Consider the following 18,524-nt stretch of genomic DNA (forward strand, 5'->3'; position numbering starts at 1 on the left):
GACAGTCGGTTTCCCGGCTTTTAACTACAGTTTTTAGAGATCTCTGGGCATCTCCAAGTTTGGGGCGAAGACTGTTGGAGACGGTTTAACTTCTGGGTCATCCTGGTGGAGGACCGCTCCGCCCTTTCCCAAGCTGTGGGCGACATATCTGAGAAGCCTTGAGGGTCCACCACCTGTTCTTAATCCTCAGCAGCCACCTCGCGCTACCCAGACCTGTCGGGTCGCCCAGATCCTCGGAGGATGCTCAGGTGTACTGGGTGATCAGCACTGAGCTTCACTAAGGCTTGGGCTGCGAGTCGGCGGAGAAGGCTGAGTCGGCGGAGAAGCCTGAGCCGGCCGGACCCTCGCTGGATTTCCCTCTGGTGGACTACATTTCCCTACGGCTCCGCGGCGTATCCATTTACAGCCAGAGTTGGCTGGCCTGTGGTAAGTTTGAGGAAGCGCGTCACAAACTAGTTCACTGGTTAGTGGCGGATTCGCTCAGACCGGAGTACAAGGCACCCGGGTAAGTGGACATGAAGCACCCCCGGGCGGGGCTGGGTGTCTCTGGGGCGTGTCCGGGCTGCATGCCCTCGCTGGTAAAAGAAAGGACGTCCGGGAGACCTGGGGCGCCGTGGCCGCGTGTCCTCCCGCCGGATGGGGAGGTAGCGGTCGCGCGTGCACGGGGTGGACGTGGTTTCAGCTGGAGGTGCCAGGAGGTCGGGTGTTGCCTCGGCGGCAAGGACGTGCGACCCTTTCCCTACCTGTATCGTGAGCCGACTCCCGGCGCAGGGCTAGCAGTGCCTGTGGTAACACGCGGAGTGCACTATCTGAGCGGAGCTCTCTGTGGCCCTGGTGTGAGAATCCCATGTGGCCACGACTCCGTCTCTGCCTTTGGGTCTAGAACTGGGAAAGGCGCCCTCTTTGTCCATTCTTGGTCAACGCTGGGAGTGTCCGGCGGTGGATGGGTTCTGGGCGTCTACCCCAGACCCCGCCTGCATTTCCAGCCTTTGTATCTCCAATTACACTCTCCAGCCCTGCCGCTGCTGACAAACCGCCGCCATTTGCTCTCCAGCCCGGTGAATAGCTTTCGCCCGGAGGTTGTTTCTGCTGTCCAGCCGGTTTGTAGAGCTTGGGCCTGGGAGCTCCTCCTACTTGTACTTTTTGTTCTTTCACCCTGGTCGCCAGGGATCTCGCCACATAGAGGTGCCCCCAGCCTAGAGGTGTGGGTACTCTGGCAGATGGATCCACTTACCCTGTGTCTTGGAGCTACAGATCTGGGCTCAGGATAATCTACGGGGCTTGGAAGAACCCCAAGTCAGGCTTTATGGAGGAAGGCAGCCACAGTCTAGGATTCTCTCCCAGGACTCCCATCTGGACCCCTAAGGCCACTGTGCTTCTGTGATATGATGGAGAGGATGGTGGAAGTTGCAGGCTTCTTTGGCTTTGGACCTCTTAGTGCCTGGGGTGGGGCAGGGATTTGTTTTAACTGGGCCTCCTTCCAGAACCTGGGAGAGCCTGTTGTCTCCTAGTTTTCTAATCTCTTTCCACCTTTTTTCTTCTCTTAGAATCCAGAACAGGAGGAAAGAAGAGCCGCTGTTCATCAAAAGCCATGGCAGAGGCAAGTTGTATGTGGCACTTTCTTCTTGGAAAGGGTTTCTTGGTTTTCAGAACACCATAATATTTCAGGATTCTATCTAAGAGATTTACTCTAGTGATTTAGAGAAAAGGGAAGAGAGAAGGAAACCACATTTATGGAGAATTTTCCTGAACCAGACAGAAGCCTAAACCAGAGCTTTGTTCTAGAATTTTCACTTCCCTGGATTTTGTTCATTCCCATAGTCCAGAGGTGGGGAATCTTGTTTCTGCCAAGGGCCATATGGATATTTATAGCATCTTTTACAGGCCATACAAAATTACCAGTTTAGAAATTAGCCTGCTATATTTGGTCAAACATTTAATTAATTCACCCCTAATGCCTTGGCAGAGCCACACCAAATGATTTCATGGGCCTTATATGGCCAGGGGCCCAACATTCCCCACCCCTGCAACAGTCCAAATGTGCCTCAGTGATTTGGCAGGGAAGTTGACCAACAGAATAAGGTTACTCACTGCCATCTCCCTAATTTCTTTGTTGTCCCTTCCAGTGTCTCATGCACTAGCCTATTTGTTCCCAAAATTTATTTATTTATTTTTAATCCTCACCAAGGATATTTTCTCCATTGATTTTTAGGCAGAGTGAAAGGAAGGGAGGAAGGGGAGATAAAGAGACAGACAGATATCAACCCACTGTCTTGGCTTAAACCCTGACTGGGATGGGGGATCGAACTAGCAACTGAGGTACATGCCCTTGACCAGGAATGGAACTCGCAACACTTTGGTCTGATGCTCTAACCACTGAGAAAAACTGTCCAGGACTGCTTCCAAATTTGTAATAGCCTGGGATGCCTGCCTGCACTTTTCATTCTAGACATTTTTTTCCCAAGATAGAAATAACCTAATTGTTCTCTTTCTAATGACTGAGATAATATAGGATTCTTGCAAATATTTCAAAACTTATTAAGACAAGTTTGTCATCCATGGTCCCACCATTTAGTGATAGTCACTGTTAATATTTTCAAAATATATTTTTATTGATTTCAAAGAGAAAGGGAGAGTGAGAACACCAATGATGAGAGAGAATCATTGATTGGCTGCCTCCTGCGTGCCCCACACTGGAATTGAGCCTGCAACCTAGGCTTGTGCCCTGACTGGGAATTGAACCATGACCTCCTGGTTCATAGGTTGACACTCAACAACTGAGTCACACCAGCTGGGTTCAAATTATCCTTATTATTTTTAGTCCTCACCAGAGAATATTTTTTCCTTTTTTTTTTTTCTTGTGGGTTTTTTGTTTTTTTTAGAGAGAGAGTGGAAAGGAGGCAGGAGGTGGAAAGAAAGAAAGAAACATTGACTGACTACTACCCGCCAGGGCCCTGACCTGGAATGGAACCTGAAACCTTTCGGTGTGCCCACCTATGCTCTAACAACTGAGCCACACTGGCCAGGGCTATTTTCAAATTATTTTGTCTGCACATATGTTTAGGTATGTAAATTTGTTTTCAGAATGGGATCATGTTACTGCTAGAAGCAACTAACTTATTGTGTTTTCTTTAAGCCACTTTTAGTTTGAAATTCTTCACATGTGTTATCTTGTTGAATCCACATAACAACCCATAAGACAGGTCTGACTATATTTCATTAATTCTATGATGCACTTTATTTTCACATTGTGATAGGTTTTACAATTTTTGGCAAGTCATAGTTTCATTGATGGCATTTTTTTTTCCTGATGTATAAATCAATATCATCTCAGAATTGATGAAATATGCTAATATTTTAAGTTGAGAAATGAGGAAATAGATTCTGTTAAGTCACTTGTTCCAAAATTACATATTAAATGATATAACTGGGATTTCTAAATTGTCTACTCATTACCTTTCCCACTTGTTAGAGTATTATCTTTCTTGGTTTATTTTAAATAAGTTTATATGTCAAGCATATTTCACTTTATGACTTATAAGTTGTTTTAGAAATGTTTTTTCATAGTCGATCTATTTTTTGTTTGTGTTTCAAATTCAGAGTTTTTAAAAAATGTTTTCTTCCCTTTATGTTATGCCAAAAGTTCTTCCCTACTATAAAAATAGAAAAGTTATTCTTATTTCCCTAAAGTACATTTTTTTTTTGTTTATACATTTTAATGTTTAAAGTATCTGGTGTGAGATATGATCAAAAAATGTGGGCTGTCACATTCCTAATTTAGGGTGTTTAGGCTTTTTTCTATGATTAAACTATTTTAAAGAATGGCATACTATTTGTAGTATGTTCAGGTGTATTTTTTTTCCCCTAGATGTGTCTGAGTGTGGCTCTTCATTAATGTTGGCCAGTCAGTTCTCAAGAATTCCTTTCTCTCTAAAGACTAAGAAATAATATTTGTTTTCTAGATACATCTGTTTCTTCCTTTCTCTTTGACTTTTCTTCTGTCTTCTGTGAGAACTTGCTGAATTTATCTTCCCATTGCCATCCTGGCTAGAACTTTCCTATGATTCTTAGAAAAGAACTACATCCTCCCCATTCATTCTCAGTACATTTTGGTAAGGAAGGAACTCCAGCTCCCCTTGACCTTCAACCTTTGATTGTCCATTTCTCCCTCTTTCCTTCTTCCCTCAGAGTGGTTATTGTTCTTTTTCTGTATTAATGTGAGGCTATCTACACTAATAAAGAGAAACATGCAAATTGGTGTCACTCTGCTACACCCCAAAGCTACGCCCACCAGCCAATCAGGAGCATGTATGCAAATTAACCCAACCAAGATGGCGGCGGCCATGGAGCTGGAGCGAGCAGGAGGCTTGGGTTGCTTCCAGCGATGGAGGAAGCCAAGCTTCCTGCCCACCCTGGCCAGCCCTGGCCTCTGCTCAAGGCTACAAAGTTTCAATTATAGTGGGTTGCCGGGGGCCGTGGCCAGCCTGCAAACAGCCAGCAGCCCCTCACCCAGGCTGGCCAGGTACCCCAGTGGGGATCCTCACCCTAAAGGGGCTGTGGCCAGCCTGAAAACAGCCCTCAGCCCCTCACCCAGGCTGGCCACACCCTCATGGGGTGAGGGTCCCCACTGGGGGGCTTGGCCAGCCTGCAAACAGCCATCAGCCTCTCACCCAGGCTGGCCAGGCACCCCAGTGGGACCTCCCACCCATCAACCCCTCACCCAGGCTTGCCAGGCACCCCAGTGGGGACCCCCACTCTGAAGGGGGAGTGGCCAGCCTGCAAACAGCCCTCAGCCCCTCACCCAGGCTGACCACACCCTCATGGGGTGAGGGTCCCCGCTGGGGGGCTTAGCCAGCCGCAAACAGCCATCAGCCCCTTACCCAGACTGGCTAGGCACCCCAGTGGGACCCCCCACCCTGAAGGGGGTGTGGCCAGATTGAAAACAGCCCTCAGCCCCTCACACAGGCTGGCCAGACCCCCTAGCGGGGACCCTCACCCCATGGGGGTGTGGCTGGCCTGAAAACCACTACAAGCCCCTTGCCCAGGCCACCCCATGCCCCAAGGAAACCCCCACCCTGATCCGGGACACCCTTCAGGGAAAACCAGCCAGTGCCCACCCATGCACCAGGCCTCTATCTATACTAATAAAAAGGTAATATGCTAATTAGACTGGAAGACCTTCCAGGAGACCTTCCAGATGTTCTGGACAAATCTGTGGTGGTGGGACTGAGGTAGAGGAGGGCAGTTGTGGGTGATCAGGCTGGTGGGGGGCGGGGCTGTTGGGGGTAAGCAGACCACCAGGGGGGCCAGTTGGGGGCAAACAGGCTATCAGTGGGGGTCAGTTGGAGGTGATCAGGACAGCGGGGGGCAGTTTTGAGTGAGCAGGCCAGCAGGGGGCAGTTAGGGGCAAGCAGGCCAGTAGGGAATGAAGGTAGGGGCGAGCATGCCAGCAGGGGGGCAGTTGGGGTGAGCAGGCTGGCAGGGGAGGCAGTTGGGGGTGAGCAGGCTGACAGGAAGAGTGGTTAGGGGCAATCAGGCAGGCAGGAAGGCAGGTGAGTGGTTAGGAGCTAGCAGTCCCGGATTGCAAGAGGGATGTCCCACTGCCGGTTTAGGCCTGATCCCTGTAAACTGGCAGTAGGACATCCTTCGAGGGGTCCCAGATTGGAGAGGGTGCAGGCTGGGCTGAGTAACACCCCCTCCCCCATGCATGAATTTCGTGCACCAGGCCACTAGTCCTATATAACAAAAGCCCAGCAACTGAAACTGCAGAACTACCAGAGACCAGAACAACCACGGCCCCTCGCCCTGGCTGGCCCCGCCCCTCAGCAGGGACCACCCCATCCTGATCGAGGGCGTGGCCGGCCTGCAAACTACCTGCAGTCCCTCGTCCCAGCCAGCCCCGCCCCCAAGTGGGGACCCCACACCCCAATCCGGGACCGCCATCAGGGCAGGCCGGCTGGCCCCCACCCGTGCATTGGGCCTCTATCCTATATAATAAAAGGGTAATAAGCAAATTGACCCTATTGGTGGAACTACCAGAACGACCGCTCAACCAATCACTATGAGGTGCACTGACCACCTCTTGGTCCATCAGGCTCCGATCGCCTGATGGTGAATGGGGAACTGGGGGTGGGTGGCAGGGGATGTGGGTGGTGCCAGGCCAAGGCCCCTGCCCCGCCAGTTGCCCCACACACAGAGGGTGACCCACGGCGGGGGTGGGGCCAGCTAGCAAGCGGGAATGGCCAACCTCTCAGTCCCTTCCCGTAACCAGCAGGCTCTGATCACCCAATGGTGAATGGGAAACCGGGGGTAGGTGGCGGCAGGGGGCGGGGCCGGCTGTGAGCAGCTGGGGAAGATGGCCCTGATCGCAGGCCAGGCCTAGGGACCGTACCTGTGCATGAATTTCTGTTATAAAAACAGCAGGCCTCTAGTACTGTTATAAAAGGGTAGAGTCTTACCCCATTTCTACTACTGATTAGTTATGTGACCATGAGCTTCCCCATAACTTCCTCTGGATAATGGTATGCTACAAGGTTTGGGGAATATGATGGTAATGGACATTCACCTCAATGTGCACTTAAATTGGCAACCTGGAGATTCCCTAACTCCTACCTCCACCTCCAGATCTTCCCAACATTCAATAGGTACCAAATGTCATCACTCTATCTCCTTTGTGCCCTACAACCTCCCTCCATTGTCTGTGTGCCAGATCAGACCTTTGTGGAAGTGGATAGTGCATTGACCTTATATTGGCTTTGCTTTTACTTCTCACCAGTAAAATAGTCTAGTCACATGACTTCTTTTATTCAGTGAATCCCTATAACTTTCAGGATAATGTGCCAACTATTTCACATTCATTGTATACTAGAGGCCCGGTGCACAAAATTTGTGCATGGCAGGGGGAGGTGTCCCTCAACTTGGCCTGCACCCTCTCCAATCTGGGACCCCTCGGGGGATGTCCGACTGCTGGTTTAGGCCCGATCCCTGTGGGATTGAGCCTAAATCAGCAGTCGGACATCCCTCTCACAATCCGGAACTGCTGGCTCCTAACCGCTTGCCTGCCTGATGGCCCCTAACCACTTCTGCCTGCCAGCCTGATCACTCCCTAAGCGCTCCCATGCCCAATTGATGCCTAACTACTCCCCTGCTGGCCTGATCGCCCCCAACTGCTCTCCCTGTTGGCCGGTTTGCCCCCAACTGCCCTCCCCTGCTGGCCTGATCACCCACAACTGCCCTCCCTTGCCAGGGCCTGGTTGCCCCCAACTTCCCTCCCCTGCTAGAGCCTGATGGTCCCTAACTGCCCTCCCCTGCCAGAGCTTGATGGCCCCCAACTGCCCTTCCCTGCTGGCTACATCACCCACAGCTGCCCTTCCCTGCCAGCCTGATTGCCCACAACTGCCCTCCCCTGCCGCAACCCACCTCCTCCACCAGGACCCAGCCTCCTCCAGGCCACACAGATCCAAGGGACCCCCAGGCCTCACTGTGTGGACTGATCACCAGGTCCCACCTCTGCTGTGCATGCAGCCATCTTGTGGCAGCCAACTTGTGACAACATCGTGCAAGAGCATCACGCAAGGATGTCACACAAGGGCGTGATGCCACCTATGTTTTTATTATACAGGATTGCTTTGCATATTTATTTGTATTTATTATATATTAGAGGCCCAGTGCATGAATTTGTGCACAGGTGGAGACCCTCAGCCTGGCTGGTGATTGGGTCTGGCAACTGGGGAAGGGACCACGGGAGATTGGCTTTGGTATTGCACTGACCACCAGGGGGCAGCTCCTTGTTGAGTGCCTTCCCCCTTGTGGTCAGTGCCTGTCAGCGACCAGTCATTCAGTTGCTTAGGTTCTTATATGTATAGACTAGAGGCCCGGTGCACGAATTCGTGCATAGGTGGGGTCCATAGGCCTGACCGGTGATTAGGGCTGATCAGGGCCAGGCCGATTGGGGCCTGCTGGCCAGTGGGGAAGGACAGGGAGCAGGAGGTTGGCCGCCAGCTCTAAAGAGGGAGCCGGCCCTTGGCCCCCCTGGGAAAGGGGCTGCGTCTGCCATCACCCATTCCCGGTTACCTGTCCCAGCCCGGGCCCTGAAGGCAGAAGAGGCCCGGGGCAGAAGAGGAAATGACGGTCACCAGGCACAGAAGGAACAGACGCTGGAAACCGAAGCTGACACCAGCACCCCACCACTGCGCAGTTCCCCACCTAGCCCCCCTCTCCTTCCCTTGCCGCAGCACCGCCACTGCAGCAGGCGGCCGGCTGGGGTGAGGGATGGGGCACAGGAGGTTGGCTGTTGGCCCTGAGGAGGGAGCTAGCCCTTGCCCCCCCCCCCCCGGGAAAGAGGCCACGTCCACTGCCACGCACCCCTGGCTCCCCATCCCAGCCCAGGGCCAAAGGCCCCAGCGGGGTTGGGAGAGGAGGCTACAGTCACTGGGCCAGGCGCAGAAGGAATGGACGCTGGACGCCAACCCTACCGGCTGGCCACGGGAGGTTGGCTGTGGAAGTGCACTAACTACCAGGGGGCAGCTCCTGCATTAAGCGTCTGCCCCCTGGTTGTCAGTGCGCATCATAGTGACTGGTTGACTGGTTGTTCTGTTCATTTGATTGTAATGGTTGCTTAGGCTTTTATATATATAGATGTACACTAAAAAGCACAGTCAATGTTTACTAGAGCACCAATCCTAGTATTGGAATAAAGTGGTGAATGAGAGTATTTTTATTCCTGCCAGGGATGACCTGTCATCTAAGACCTATCTATCCTGGCCCCTTTAGATTTCTCCAGCATCACTTCTAGACAGATTCCTTTCCCAGAATCTCTCACCAGTTACCCCAGTTAATTTCCTGCTTCTCAGACACACAGGATGCAATTAGTCTGCCTCTCTACCTTCAGCTTACTCTGTTTACTGTACTTTGGAATGCTGTTGAAAGTGTTTTTGTTTATTGGGATCCTATTCCTTTTCTGGACCCCAATTAATCATCTGCATGCTACATGAAACTTTTACATACCCTTAACCTAATTAAGTCACTCATTTCCCATAGCAAGATTCTTCTCTTTGTAATAGGAGCTAATTTAACCTGCTTAAAAACCCTTCACCTGTGAAAGTAAATCTAACCATCTAAGGCTGTGATCCTTCTTTTCAGCCTCATCTCTCTCTGCTCCCTCTCTCACTTGCCTCTAGTAGTTTCCAGAATACACAGTGCTATCTCTTGTCTTTGTTGCACAAGAAATACAAGAGAGGTGCTTATACCATACCACCATTATCTCTGGGTTCTATGAAACCTGCTTGAGTTTCCTAATTATCCTCAGTGACTCTGATCACATTCCCTTATTCTGCATCTGTCGTAGTTCTTATCACACTGTATTGTAACTGTTTTTTAAAACTGCTTTTATTTAATACTAGAGTCCCAGTGCACAAAATTCATGCACTTGGGGGGTCCCTCAGCCCAGCCTGTGCCCTCTCGCAGTCCAGGAGCCCTCGGGAGATGTCTAACTGATAGCAGTTTCCGTGGAGGTGGGAGAGGCTCGCCAGCCATCAGTCTGGCTTCTGGCTGAACGGTGCTCCCCCTGTGGGAGCGCACTGACCACCAGTGGGCAGCTCCTGCATCGAGCATCTGCCCCCTGGTGGTCAGTGCGCATCATAGCAATTGGTTGTTCCATCATCTGGCCAAAACCATCTCTTTGACATCCCCTGAGGGGTCTGGGATTGTGAGAGGGCACAGGCCAGGCCGAGGGACCCCACCGGTGCACGATCCAGGCCGAGGAGGGACACAGGAGGTTGGCCAGCTGGGGAGGGACCACAGGAGGGCTCCAGTGTGTGTCTGGCCCATATCTCTGAGTCCTGATCGGCTGGACCCCAGCAGCAAGCTAACCTACTGGTCGGAATGTCTGCCCCGTGGTGGTCAGTGCACGTCATAGCGACTGGTCAGCCAATCAACTGTCTGCTCCCTGGTGGTCAGTGCACACCATAGCAAGCAGTTGAGAGGCCTTAGCATATCATTAGCATATTATGCTTTGATTGGTTGAACAGCTGACTGGACTGGACACTTAGCATATTGGGTTTTTATTATATAGGACTAGAGATCTGGTGCACAAAATTCACGCATGGGGCGGGGGGTGCTGTCCCTCAGCCTAGCCTACACCCTCTCCAATCCGGGACATCCCTCTCGCAATCCAGGACTGCTGGCTCCTAACTGCTCACCTGCCTGCTGATCACCCCTAACCGCTTCTGCCTGCTGGCCAGATGCCCCTAACTGCTCCCCTGCCAACCTGATTGCCCCCAAACTGTTCCCCTGCTGGCCTTATTGCCTCTGAACTGCTCCCCTGCCGGCCTGATTGCCCCCTAACTGCTCTCCCCTTCCAGCCTAATTGCCCCCTAACTGCCCTCCCCTGCCGGCCTGATCGCCACTAACTGCCTCTGCCTTGGTCCCTGCCACTGTGGCTGGTTGGAAGGACGTCTGGAAGATATCTGTTCTAATTAGTATGTTACCCTTTTATTAGTATAGATTGAATGGTAGAAAATGTATAAGGTATGATGAATGACTGAGCACCCATTTTAAGAAGTAGAATGTTAATTATTGTTCAAAACAAAAATAAAACAAAATCCAGTGCCTTTCTCCACCCCTCAGAGGTAACTTCTGAGTTTCATTTTTTCATTCCCTTGATTTTGTTTATAGTCTTAACTATATGTGTTTATTTCATTTAAAATTTGATGTAAATAAAATCATACTGTTTGAAATCTTCTGCAACTTTATTACTTGTCTCTCAGTATACATTGAGGAAATGCATTCACATTGTGAATTTATTCTACTATATAGCCATTTATTGTATAAATATACTTTTTTTCTTTTATATTCATGTGGACATTCTTGGACTTGTTTCTTGGTATCATATGTAAGGATTTTCTCTAGGTATATTACTAGAAATAGAGTTATTGGGTCATAGGGTATATGCATTTTCAACCTTCCTGACACTGCCCAGTTGCTTTCCAATGTTTATACCCATTTACAAATCCTGTTACTTCATATCCTTATTAACACTTAGTATTGTCAGACTTTTACATTTTCAGCTAGTTGGTGGGTATGAATTGATATATTATTCTGATTTTAAATTTGCATATTTTTGGTACTAAATGAGGTTGAGCCCTGTTTCATGCTTTTGTCACGATTGAAGGGGTTCTTGCCTCTATTCAATAGAAGTCAAGAGAGGAGGCGAAACAGGTTCAGAAGAAGTGGTTTACTGAAAACAAGATGGAGGGAAAAGAGCCAGGGAGGATGCTTGATGCATCAAGAGGAAGCACACTAATGAAGAATATGGCTCCACAAACTGCACCTGCATGAAGAATCCAGCCTTATATAAGCCAGACCCTGCAAAATGAGTACCTAAGCATTTGTTGGAGAACGGAGGGATGCAGGACAGCAGCCTTTGGAAAAGTGATTAGGATTTAATTTTCTGGCATATTAATGAGCTTGAGTTTTGAAGATATGATTAAGTCACTAAGTTATATTTAAATTCAATTTCAGAAATAGAAGTTTTATAAGACATTTTTTAATGATTCCAACTTTTAAAAAATTTATTGGGAGAATGGGAAGGATATGATCACAAGTCTTATGTGCTGAAGATAGATTGTGCTGTGTACTTCAGTGTACGGTTTTACTTAGTTGGGAAACACCAATTATCTGGCCTTTGTTTATTCCCAGACCTGAGTGGCTAATGGAAGAGGTAATGCCAAGAGGTAACATTTATAGTTGCAGGCATGTTTAATAATGATATATGCACCAAGAATAATGTGTGCTCTGATCACTCTTGTTCCCACACTGACCCATCCATACTGAAGGGTCAAGCATAGCGTATTTTCCCAAGCAATTTCCTTACTGAATTGCTTTCTCCATTTTCTTTTATTCTATTATAAATATTTTGACCATTAATTTCCCAAATAGTATATTTATCTCTGGTTTCAGGGCTTGAAGTTCGAAGATGTGGCCATTTTCTTCTCTCAAAAGGAGTGGGAATGCTTGCACTCTACCCAAAAGGATTTGTACCGAGATATAATGTTGGAAAATTATAACAACCTGATCTCACTGGGTAAGTTTATCTGCCTCTCAAAATTCAGAATTGGCCTTCTGGAATTTTTATGTTCTTCGTTATCAATTTCTTGTGAGTACTTTTTCAAGTGCCTGGCTGAATTAATGATTCTTGCTTACCGAAGAATAGTTGTTTCTTGTGAAGTTAAAACTTGGCTGCTCCATTTTACAACTTTATCTTTTTAATTTCTCTGACCTTCACCCTTAAACTACTTACTCTTCTTTCTTGATAATCATGGATTGATTTTAATTCTGGAACACTCACAACAACCTTTTTTGTTTAACTTGAGCAGGACTTTGTGATTCTAAGCCAGATGTGATCTCCTCATTGGAACAGGGGAAAGAGCCCTGGATTGTTAAAAGGAAGGATGCAAAAGAATGGTGCCCAGGTGAGTGATGGTGACTCGTATGGAGAAGGCCATGGCAGGTGGGACTGTGAGAAGGCAGCACTTCTGTGATGTTGGGAGGAAAGCTCCCTGAAAAGGCTTGAGATCTGGAACACAAAGTAAGGATGTATCAAGATCAGGCCTCTAATTTTTACTTCACTTAATACTCCCTTGCTATCCTTTCTTATATTTCCCTCTGATTTCATGAAGGAAGTGCCTTCCTCCTTCCCAGGAGACAATCATTTTCCCTATACTTTGGGTCCAGTTTTATCCTGACTTATTTTATTTTATCATGTTTTTTAATCATCACCTGAGGATTTTTTTAAAAATTAATTTTAGAGAGAGAGGAAGGGAGAGGGAGAGAGACAGAAACATCAATGTGAGAGAGAAACTTTGCCTCCCCTACACACCCAGACCAGAAATCGAACCTGCAACCTGGGTAATGGCCCTGACCAGGAATTGAACCTGCAACCTTTCCGTGTCCGGGATGATACTCGAACCAACTGAGCCACATCAGCCAGGACTAGCCTTACTTTTTAAAATTTTATTTATGTTTTTATTGATATTAGACAGAGAAGGGGAGAGGGGAGATAGAGAGAATCATTAATCAGCTGCCTCCTGCTCACCCTCCACTGGGGATTGAGCCTGCAAGCCAGTCATGTGCCCTGACTGGGAATTGAACTGTGACCTCCTGGTTCATGGGTTCATGTTCAACCACTGAGCCACAGCAGGTGGGCCATCCTGGCTTTTTAAAATAGCTCTATTGGGATATAATGCTATTGGGATACTGTAAAATTCACTTGTTTAAAGTACATTCATCGATTTTCAGTATATTCACAGAGTTTTGCAATTGGCACAACAAGCTAACTGTAGAACATTTTCATCACCCCAAATTAAACCCTATACCTGTTAGTAGTCACTGTCCACACACAGACCTATGCAACCACTAATCAACTTATAATCCTTTTTATTTCTGTAAGGTTGGTAGTGATATCTCCTCTTCTATTCCTGATATTAATATGAGTCTTCTCTCTTTTTTTCTTGGTCAAGCTAGCTAAAGGTTTGTCAGTTTTGATGATCTATTCAAAGAATCAACTTACAAATACATTGATTTTTCTCTATTTTTCTTTATTTTGTTCATCTTCCCTCTAATCTTTATTATTTCCTTTCTTCTAGTATCTGGATTTAGTTTGCTCTCATTTATCTAGTTCCTTAAGGTGTATAATTAGTTTATTGATTTGAGATCTTGTGTGTGTGTGTGTGTGTTTTAATATAGAAATTTTAAGCTGTTAATTTCCCTTTAAGATCTGTTTTAATTGTATTCCATATGTTTTGGTATGTTCAGTTTTCCTTTCATCCAACTCAAAAGTATTTTCCAAATTCTCTTGCAATTTCTTCTTAGACCCATTAGTTATTTCTTTTCCATCTCTTTGTTGATCTTCTGACTAGTTGATCTATACATTATTGAAAGTAGATCATTGAATTGTTGAATTGTCTGTTTTTCTCTTCATTTCTGTTAGTGTTTGCTTCATCTATTTTGGGGCTCTGGAATTAGGTTCTTATATACTTAGGACTTATAGTTTCCTGAAATTGACCCTCCTTATTAAAAACTAGAGGCCCGGTGCACAAAATTCATGCGGGGGGGGGGGGGGTGGGTGGTGGTTCCCCTCAGCCCAGCCTTTACCCTCTCCAATCTGGGACCCCTCGGGGGATGTCTGACTGCCGGTTTAGGCCTGATCCCGGGGATTGGGCCTAAACCGGCAGCCAGACATCCCTCTTACAATCCTGGACCACTGGCTCCTAATTACTCATCTGCCTGCCTGCCTGCCTGGTCGCCCCTAACTGCCCCCTCCTCCCTACTGACCTGATCGCCCCTTACTTCCTCTGTGTGCCAGCCTGATTGTCCCTAACTGTCCCCCCTGCTGGCCTGGTTGCCCCTAACAGCCCCCCACTGCTGGCCAGGTCACCCCCAACTGCCCCCTCCCTGCTGGCCTGGTCGATCCTAAGTGACCCCCCCCCCAGCCCCCCGCCAGCCTGATCACCTCTTACTGCCCCCTCTGCCAGTCTGGTCACCCCCAACTGCCCTCCCCCCCACCGGCCTAGTCGCTCCTCACTGCCCCCCCTTGCCAGCCTAATTACCCCCAACTGCCCCCCCCCCCGCCAGCCTGGTTGCCCCTAACTGCACCTCTTGCCAGACTAATCGCCCCCAACTGCCCCCCCTGCCAGCCTGGTTGCCCCCAACTGCACTCCGCCCCCACCAGCCTGGTCACCTCTAACTGCCCCCCACCCTCCGCCGGCCTAGTTGCCCCATGCAGCCTGCTTGTTCAATCATTTGGTCATCCCTCAGTAACCCCTCTGCCAGCCTGGTCACAGGCAGCCATCTTGTGAGGTCAGTTTGCATGTTACCTCTATTATATAGGATAGGATAGGAGGTCCTTCTTTGTCTCTATTACAATTTTGTCTTAGTTTATTTTGTCTGATAAAAGTATAACTATTGAAACTCACTTTTGCTTAATCTTTTTCCATTCTTTTAATCTTTTTGTGTTCTTGAATTTAGTGTGTCTATTGTAGACAGCATATATTCAAATCATGTTTTCTAATACATCCTGTCTGTATTTGCTATTTGTTTGACTATTTAATATGTTTATACTTAATGTAATTATCAATAAAGTAGGATTTATGTCTGACATTATGGTATTTGTTTTCTACATTTGTTTTTTTGTTTTATACTTCATTCTTATATTACTATAATTTATGTTAAATAGCCATATTCTAGAGTCCCATTTAGTTTTATGATTGTTTCTTTACTACAGTTTTTAGTTCTTTTTCCAGTGGTTGCTCTGAGAATTTGTTATAGTTTAGCTTAAAATAATTTAGTTTGGATTAACACTAATTTAACTTTAATCTCATTAAAGTTTAATCTCACTATGCCCTAATATAGCCTGGTCCCTCATTTTCTTCTTTGTACTATTATCATCATACAAATTATATCTTAATACATTATAAGTAGATATTGGTAAGCAGAATAATGACTCTCCCAAAGATGTCCACATCCTAATCCCTGGAACCTATGAATAAGGAATTAAGGTTGTGAGTCAGCTGGCCTTAAATTAGGGAGATTATCCTAGGTTATTCACATGGGCTCAATGCAATCACAAGAGTCTGAAAGAATCAGAGATGTGACAGCATAAGAAATGTACAGAGAGGCTGAAACCAGTTTGGCTCAGTGGATAGAGCGTCGGCCTGCGGACTGAAGGGTCCCAGGTTCGATTCTGGTCAAGGGCATGTACCTGGGTTACGGGCACATCCCCAGTAGGAGATGTGCAGGAGGCAGCTGATCGATGTTTCTCGCTCATCGATGTTTCTAACTCTCTATCTCTCTCCCTTCCTCTCTGTAATAAATCAATAAAATATATATTAAAAAAAAAAAAAGAAATGTACAGAGAGGAAGGGGGCCATGCTACTCTAAGGAATGAGCAGTCTTTAGGAGTTAGAAAAGATAAGAAAATAGATTCTTCCTTAGAGCCTCCAGAAAGGAACACAGTCCTGGTGTATACACATTTATTTTGACCTATTAAAACCTCTTTCTGACTTCTGACCTTTAGAACTGTAAGATAATAAATTGGTTTGTTTTACTAGTAAGGCACTATGCTTATGTTAACATGTTATATCAGAAATAGAAAAATAATATACCATCAACATGTTTTTATAATTATTGTTTTAGGTAGTTATCTTTTAAATCAAATAGAAGAAGCAAAGAGTTACAAACAAAAATACTTTTATATAGTCTTATATTTACCTACATAGTTACCTTTACTGGTGCTTTTTATTTTTTTGCAGATTCATGTTATCTTTTGTCCTTTTATTTCAGTCTAAACAACCCCCTTTAGTATTTCTTATAGGGCAAATCTGCTAGTGATAAAATATTTTGTTTTAAAAATATTCTGAGAATATCTTAATTTCCCTTTTATTTATAAAGAATGGTTTTGCTGGATAGAACAGTCTTGACTGACAACCCTTTGTTCTAACACCAAATCAAATATGTCAATTGTTTTCTGTTCTCATGGTTTCTGATGAAAAATATGTGGGATTAGTTACTTCTCTCTTGAGGTTTTTCATCAATTGACTCTGATGTGTCTAGGTTTTGATCAGGCTTATTCCAACTTTACAGCAAGTTTTTCAACTTGGAGTTTGTTGAACCTCTTAGATGTGTATATTAATCTTTTTAATCAAATTTGGGAAATCGCCCTGACCGGTTTTGCTCAGCGGATAGAGCGTCGGCCTGCGGACTCAAGGGTCCCGGGTTCGATTCCGGTCAAGGGCATGTACCTTGGTTGCGGGCACATCCCCAGTGGGGAGTGTGCAGGAGGAAGCTGATTGATGTTCCTCTCTCATCGATGTTTCTAACTCTCGATCCCTCTCCCTTCCTCTCTGTAAAAAATCAATAAAATATATTAAAAAAAAATTTGGGAAATCGTTGGAAATTATTTCTTCAAATGTATTTTTACGCCTTTCTTGTTCTCATTCACGTACTCTCTTTGTGCATATATTTCAACACTTGGGATATTCCTCAGGTCTCTGAGGCTCTGTTTTTGTTTTGTTTTTCATTTTTTGTCCCTTTCTGTACCATAGACTAGATATTCTCTCTATTTACCAATCTTCATTTTCACAGATCCTCTCTTTTGTCAGTTCAAATCTGTTACTGGGCTCTACTGATGAAGTTGTTATTTCAGTTATTATACTTTTCAACTCAGATTTCTATTTGGTTGTTTTTTTTATAATTTCTACTGATATCTTTTATTTAATGAGATATTCTTATACTTCCTTCATTTTTAAATCTTCATTGTTGCGAGTATTACATATGCCCACTTTTTTATTCCCATAGACCCCCACCAGCCCACTGCCCACACCCTGTTGTCTGTGTCCATGGGTTATGCATATCTGCATACAAGGTCTTTGGTTGAATACCTCCCAATGACCAACCTTCCCCCACCACCCTTCCGAAATTCCACACTCTGTTCCATGCTTCCATGTCTCTGGATTCACTCCCTTCATCATAGATTCCACATGTGAGTGAGATCATGTGATACACGTCTATCTCTAACTGACTTATTTCACTTAGCATGATACCCTCCAGGTCCCTCCATTGCTGTCTCAAAGGGTAAAAGATTCTTCTTTTTTACTGCTGCATACTATTCCAGGGTATAAATGTAACACAGCTTTTTGTATCCACTCATCTACTGATGGTCACTTGGGCTGTTTCCAGATTTTAGCTATTGTAAGTTGTTCTGCTACGAACATAGGGATGCAATCTTTCTGAATGGTGTTTTGGGATTCTTAGGGATATATTCCTAGAAGTGGAATTACTGGGTTAAATGGCAGTTCCATATTTAATTTTTTAAAGAAACTCCATATTGTTTTTCATAATGGCTGTACCAGTCTGCATTCCCACCAGCAGTGTACTAGGGGTCCTTTTTCTCCACATCCTCACCAGCACTTGACATTTGTTGATTTGTTGATGGTAGCCATTCTGACCAGCATGAGGTGATACCTCATTGTCCTTTTAATTTGCATCTCTCTGATGATCAGTGACTTGAGCATTTTTTCATATGTCTCTTAGCCATCTATATGTCCACTTTGGAGATGTGTCTATTTAGGTCCTTCACCCATTTTTTAATTGGTTTGTTTGTCTTCCTTCTATTAAGTTGTATGAGTTCCTTATATATTTTGGATTAACCCTTCATCAGATGTATCATTGCCAAATAAATTCTCCCATACAGTGGGCTCCCTTTTTGTTTTGGTGATGTTTTTTTTTTTTTTTGCAGTGCAGACGCCTTTTATTTTGATGTAGTCCCATTTGTTTATTTTCTCCTTAGTTTCCTTTGCCCTAGGACAGGGATGGGCAACCTTTTTGTGAGTGAGTGCCAAAACCAGCAAAATCTCTGACTCAAAATTCTCCTGTGTGCCTACCCTAATTTTTTGAGAACATGTTACGCCTACTTGATATCTCTTAAGGTGTACGTATGTGAAGAACCTTGAAGAAATAATAAAATTCAT

The 18,524-nt window shown here is 46.0% G+C and overlaps 1 protein-coding gene across 1 annotated transcript in view; it reads left to right on the plus strand.

Moving 5' to 3' along the window:
• The first annotated feature begins 516 nt into the window (after window positions 1–516).
• Window positions 517–18,524, plus strand: part of LOC118674049 (zinc finger protein 568-like) — a 28,225-nt gene continuing 10,217 nt past the window's right edge. The window contains exons 1-4 of the mRNA XM_036345229.1: window positions 517–644; window positions 1,548–1,600; window positions 11,959–12,082; window positions 12,375–12,470. Of these exons, the coding sequence (XP_036201122.1) occupies window positions 1,592–1,600; window positions 11,959–12,082; window positions 12,375–12,470 (229 nt within the window). The 5' untranslated portion in view covers window positions 517–644; window positions 1,548–1,591. The remainder of the gene's footprint in view (window positions 645–1,547; window positions 1,601–11,958; window positions 12,083–12,374; window positions 12,471–18,524) is intronic.

This window comes from Myotis myotis, unplaced genomic scaffold (assembly GCF_014108235.1).
Source record: "Myotis myotis isolate mMyoMyo1 unplaced genomic scaffold, mMyoMyo1.p scaffold_m19_p_19, whole genome shotgun sequence".
Lineage (NCBI taxonomy): Eukaryota > Metazoa > Chordata > Mammalia > Chiroptera > Vespertilionidae > Myotis > Myotis myotis.